Here is a 6003-nt window from a genome sequence, read left to right on the forward strand (position 1 = left end):
TCGCGGCTCGCGGAGAACGTCGGCTGGGACGCGCTGCGGGCCGTGCCCGCGCTGCGGCGGCGCGTCCTCGAGCGCGTCCTCGGCGGCGCGCCGGCGCGGAAAAATGAAAGGACGGTCACGGTCTACACGCGCGGCGACGCGAACCGGCGGCGCTTCAAGAGCCGCGACGTCGGCGCCGCGACGCGGAGGCTCGGCGCGACGGCCGTCGTCCAGCGCATGGCCCGGGGCGACCCGCGGGCCCAGATCGAGCTCTTCGCCGGGTCCGACGTCTTCGTCGCGCCCTTCGGGTCGAACACGGCGAACGCGGTCTTCATGCGGCCGGGCTCCACGTTCGTGGAGGTGACGCCGCTCTGCGCGTCGACGTGCGAGGAGGGCTGCCACCCCTACTCGCGCACGGGGCCCGCGGGCGCGGCGTCCATGGCCGACAACTACGCCGGCGTCTCGCGGGCGAACGCGTGCCTGAGCCTCATGGCCGACGGCCCGCCGCTCCACCACGCGTCGGGCGTGAACTACCACATCGTCGCCATGTGCTCGGGCACGCTCCGCTGCGACAACGGGACCATGGCGGACCCGCGCACGGGCCGGCCGGCGAAGATCCCGCGCAAGGCCTGGAAGGCGAACTTCAACGACGACCTCGACCTCGACCGCGCGCTGCCGCGGCTCCTCGCCATCCTCGACGGGTCGGACAACGCCACGCGGGTCGCGCCCTTCGGCTTCTCCTGCCCGAGGCTCGTAAGCTGATGGTAGGGGTCCGGCGGCGCGCGCGTCTGCGTCCGCGCGAGGGTGTCAACCCGAAAGGCCTACTGGTCCTCCAGATGGCCGCCTGGACTGCTCAGATTGACAGGCTCCGGGCCCGGGAGGGCCTCATTCGAGCGCGCCGCGGAGGTCGGCGATGATGTCGTCGACGCTCTCGAGCCCGATGCTCAGCCGCACGACGTCGTCGCCCGCGCCCGCCGCGACGCGCTGCTCGTCGGCGAGCTGGCGGTGCGTCGTGGATGCTGGGTGCAGGATGAGCGAGCGCGTGTCGCCGATGTTCGCGAGGTGCGACAGCAGGCCGCAGCGCTCGACGACGCGCACGCCGGCGTCGTAGCCGCCCTCGACGCCGAAGGTGAAGACGGAGCCGGCGCCGCGCGGCAGGTACTTGGCGGCGAGGCCGCGGTAGCGCGACGAGGGCAGCCCCGCGTACGACACCCACGCGACCTTCGGGTGCGACTCGAGGAACGCGGCGACCGCGGCCGCGGAGGCGACGTGCCGCTCCATGCGCACCGCGAGCGTCTCGATGCCCTGCGCCGTCAGCCAGGCGTTCATCGGCGCCATCGTCGGGCCGAGGTCGCGCAGCGAGACCGCGTGGGAGAAGGTCGTGAAGGCGAGGTCGCCGAAGCTTTCGTGGAACTTGAGGCCGTGGTACGCCGGCTCGGGCTCGGCGAGGCTCGGGAACTTGCCCGGCGTCGCCGACCAGTCGAAGGTGCCCGCGTCGACGACGCAGCCGCCGAGCGCGTTGCCGTGGCCCGACAGGAACTTGGTCGTCGAGTGGACGACGAGCGATGCGCCCCAGTCGACGGGGCGGCAGAGGTAGGGCGTCGCCATCGTGTTGTCGACGATGAACGGCACGCCCGCGTCGGCCGCCGCCGCGCCGAGCGGCTCGAGGTCGGAGACGACGCCGCCCGGGTTCGCGAGCGACTCGACCCAGAGCGCCTTCGTCTTCTCCGGGTCCTCGGCGAGCGCGGCGCGCACGGCGGCGTGGTCGTCGGCGTCGACGAAGTCGCACGCCCAGCCGAACTTGCGGATGGTCTTGCCGAGCTGCGTGATCGAGCCGCCGTAGAGCTTGTTCGACGCGACGAGGCGGTCGCCCGGCGCCATGAGCGCGAACAACGCGACGACCTGCGCCGCGTGGCCCGACGCGGTGCACGTGCCGCCGCGGCCGCCCTCGAGCGCGGCGACCCGCTCCTCGAGCACGGCCGTCGTCGGGTTGGACAGCCGGCCGTAGATGTTGCCGAAGGTCTGGAGGTTGAACAAGGACGCCGCGTGGTCCGCGTCGTCGAAGACGAACGACGTGTTCTGGTAGATGGGAGTCACGCGCGCGCCCGTCGTCGGGTCGACGCGCGCGCCCGCGTGCACCGCGCGCGTCTCGAAGCCGGCGTCGGCCGACACGAAGCCGTCCGCGGCCGCGCCGCCGCCGCCGCCGCGCTCGACGCGCCGGCTCGAGATCACGCCGGAGTTGAAGCCGTGCCACCCGAGCTCGCGGTAGAGCCGCGCGAATTCGATCTTGGGGCAGCGGTCCTGGACGACCCGCAGGCCCGCGGCCTCCGCGGCGGCGGCCGCGCCGTCGTGGCGCACGCCGAGCTGGAGCCAGAGCACCTTCGCGCCGTGCGCGACGGCGTCCGCGGCGACGGCGGGCGCCGCGTCGGCGTTGCGGAAGACGTCGACCATGTCGAAGGCCGCGCCGCCGAGCGCGCCCTCCGCCGCGGCGTCGAGCGACGCGTACGCGGTTTCGCCGAGGATCTCCTCGCCCGCCGCCGCCGCCTTGGGGTTGATCGGCACGCAGCGGTAGCCCTTGTGCTGCAGGTACTTCATCGCGAAGTAGCTCGGCCGCTTCCAGTCCGCGGAGGCGCCGACGACGGCGATGGTCTCGACCGAGCCGAGGACCCCGCGCAGGTAGTCGTCGGAGTAGCGCAGCGGCGGCGGCGGCGGCGCGGGCGGTGCGGTGCTCAGCGCCGCCGCCCGCACGCCGCGAGTGGGGGAGCTGCCGGCGCGCGCCCGGGCCAGCAGCGACGAGGTGTAGCCGCGCGGCATCAGCAGTCGTGGCAGAGCGCCGCGCGCCGCGTGCATCATCAGTCCTTGGAGTCGAAGAGGGTGCGCAGCGACGCTATGCCGTTGCTGCACTTCGTGTGACTGTCGTCGCGCGCCGTAGTGCCTTGTGTGACGGTCGACCTGCGCCGACGACGTTCGACGGGAAGCAGCCCACCGGGATGACACTCGATCGAGGGCTGCTAGATAGGGCTGCTCTAAGGATAGTGAGGTCATCGAAGCACTGCAAGCAGAGCGAAAAGCATAAAAAAATATGGCGCGATGATGGCCGCCATCCCGTGAGCTGCCCGAACACGCCGACCATGCTGGGACGCTTCGTCTTCGTGTTCGCCGCGGCGGCGTCGCGCGAGCTCAAGCACCGGAGCGGCCGCGCCGTGCACAAGCAGCACACGGCGACGCCGCCCCGGTCCGACGCGCCCGTGCCGGCGCCCGGCGAGTGCGGGCCCATGCCGTCGAACGCCACGAGCCGGACCCTGACGGACCTCCTCGAGCGCTACGCCGACGTCCAGGCCGAGCAGCGCGCGAAGCCCAAGGTCAGCGGCAAGTCGATCACGGTCATTGCGACGCGCCACGGCCTCGGGAACCGCATCAACAACGTCGTCGGCGGCTTCGCGCTCGCGCTGGCGACGAACCGGGCCCTCGTGGTCCACTGGCCGCGGACGGACTGCCGGCGGAAGCGCGAGGACTGCGACCCGACGTCCATCGACGACCTCTTCGACCCGCCGCCCGGCGTGTCCTGGGGCCGCATCAAGAACTGGCCCAAGGCGACGGCGACGATGTGCAGCCACGGGCCCTTCGTGATCTCCAACAACCGCTTCAGCGACGTCGAGGCCGTGCTCGACATGAACCTGAGCGAGGAGCGCTTCAACGGGCCCGACAAGCCCAAGAACTGGTGCGCGATCTCCGACCGGTCCTGGGCCCACGCCGTGAGCTGCAACCCGCTCCTGCGCTGCGCCGCGCCGACGCCCTGGTTCTTCTACGGGCTCCTGCAGCGCTGGCTCCTGCGGCCGAAGCGGGCCGTCTTGGAACGAGTCAAGCACACGCTCGGCCGCGGCAAGACCTGCGCGGTCGGGGTCCATCTACGCAAGGCGGACCTGAGCTCGACGAAGTGGGCCACGGAAGAGTTGCTCGCGGAGGCGTACGCGACGGCGCTGGAGCGCCGCGGGCGCGCGCGCGGCGACCCGACGTTCGGCATCTACATCGCGTCCGACGGCGAGTCGCGAAAGACTCGCTTACGCCTCGAGCAGATCGCCCGCGACGTCGACGCGCCGCTCCTCGCGCGCGCCGTGACGACGCGGCCCACGCGGGGCAGCATCCGGGGCAACCAGGACGCGCTCGCGGAGAACTACGTGCTCGCGTCGTGCGACGAGATCCTGCCGCGGGGCAGCGGCGCGTCGACGTTCCACGACCTCGCCGTCGCGCGCGCGGCCTTCGACCGGGGCTGGAACCAGTCGAGGGTGGACGCGTTCACCTACCACCCGGACAAGTCCGACCACAGCCTCGTGCCCGCGCGCTGCCCGAAGCGCAAGGGCGCCGAGCTGTCCTGCCCCTGCGCCAAGGGGGCGACGTCCTGGCGCGACCTCGACGCGCCCTGGCCCGGGCCGGCGGTCGTCTCGTATTCGTAATTCACGCGTGGTTGTCGGATAAGGCCGGTGTTGCAGAGATGTTGCAGGCATTCGCCAACCTCCACTTCGCGCGCGGCCAGCGACCACTCAGAGCAATCGGTGTTGCTCGATCCTCGCGCGTGCTCTGCTGCTATGATGATGCGTCGCGCCGTGCTCCTGGCCTTCCTCGCATCCCAGGCCGCCGCGCGGCTCGCGCCGCAGCCGTCGGCGGCGCGCACGGTCGCCCTGCGCGCCGATGGCTCCAATTTCAAACAGGCCGCCGTCGCCCGCGGCGGCGCGTCGGCCAAGTCGTCGGTGCCGGCGTCGACGCTGAACCTCGCGAAGAACATCGTCGGCTCGGGCGTGCTCGCGCTGCCCGCGGGCGTCGCGGCCTACAGCTCCGCCAGGGGCGCGTCCGCGCCCGCGTGCCTGCTCATCGCCGCGCTCGGCGCCGTGTCCGCGTACTGCTTCGCGCTCGTGGGCCGCGCCTGCGCGGCGACGGGCACGTCGACCTACCGCGGCGCCTGGGAGAAGACCGTGGGCCCGGGCACGGGCGGCCTCATCACGGGCATCTGCAGCTTCAAGACGCTCGTGGGCTGCGTCTCGTACTGCATCATCATTGGCGACACGGGCACGGCGCTGGCGAAGAAGCTCGGCGCGCCGGCGCTCCTCGCGCGCCGCGACGTCCTGCTTTCGACGGTGGGGGCCGCCGTGCTCTTCCCCCTGTCCATGCTCCGCGACCTCAAGTCGCTCGCGCCGACGTCGATGCTCGGGCTCGCGGGCATGCTCTACACGGCTTTAGTGGTCGTGCTGCGCGGCCTCGACGGCTCCTACGCGGGCGACGGCAAGATGCTGGCGGCGCTCGTCGCCGAGGGCAAGCCGACGCCGGCCTTCGGGACGGGCAGCTCGCCCGGCGGCGCGCTGTTGCTCGTGTCCATGCTCGCGACGTCGTTCATCGCGCACTACAACGCGGCGAACTTCTACGTCGAGCTCGAGAACCCGACGCTCGCGCGCTACGGCACCGTCGCCGGCGCCGGCTTCTCCATCGCCGTCGCCTTCTTCTGCGCCGTCGCGACCTTCGGCCACCGGACGTTCGGCTCCGCCGCGCAGGGCTTCATCCTCAACTCCTTCGCCGACGCCGACGCCCTCGCGAACGTCGCCAAGTCCCTCGTCGGCGTCGCCGTCGCCTTCACCTACCCCCTCCTCTTCAAGGGCGCGCGCGACGGCCTCTTCGAGCTCCTCGGTTCGTCCGACGACGACAAGGAGAACATGCGCACGCCCGTGACCGCGGCGCTCGTGGCCGTCACGGTCCTCGCGGGCGTCACGATCCGCGACCTCGGCTTCGTCGTCGCGCGCGTTTCTTCGGCGTCGTTCGTTTCGTTCGCGCTTTCGGCCGGTCGCGCGCGTTCCTTCACTCCCGTCCGTTCATAGGTTCGGCGGCGCGATCCTCGGCTCGGCCATCATCTACATCCTCCCGACGATCATCATGCTCGCCGCCGACGCCAAGGGCGTCATGGCCCTCTCGCCCGCGGAGAAGCTCGCCTGCCGCGGCGTCAACCTCATGGGCTACGTCCTCGCCGTGCTCGGCGGC

General features: G+C 72.1%; 2 protein-coding genes across 2 annotated transcripts; one reads left to right on the forward strand and one right to left on the reverse strand.

Moving 5' to 3' along the window:
* Positions 1–864: 864 nt before the first annotated feature.
* Positions 865–2793, reverse strand: AURANDRAFT_24327 (hypothetical protein; the record flags this gene model as incomplete). The annotated part of the gene is made up of 1 exon (XM_009037462.1): positions 865–2793. One exon carries the CDS (start codon positions 2791–2793, stop codon positions 865–867), a length of 1929 nt encoding a protein of 642 aa, XP_009035710.1.
* Positions 2794–4571: 1778 nt separating this feature from the next.
* AOT7 (hypothetical protein) lies at positions 4572–5843 on the forward strand (the record flags this gene model as incomplete). The annotated part of the gene is made up of 1 exon (XM_009037420.1): positions 4572–5843. The coding sequence occupies one exon, from the start codon at positions 4572–4574 to the stop codon at positions 5841–5843; it is 1272 nt and encodes a 423-aa protein (XP_009035668.1).
* Positions 5844–6003: the final 160 nt, after the last annotated feature.

The sequence above is a fragment of the Aureococcus anophagefferens genome (genome assembly GCF_000186865.1).
Source record: "Aureococcus anophagefferens unplaced genomic scaffold AURANscaffold_6, whole genome shotgun sequence".
NCBI lineage: Eukaryota > Pelagophyceae > Pelagomonadales > Pelagomonadaceae > Aureococcus > Aureococcus anophagefferens.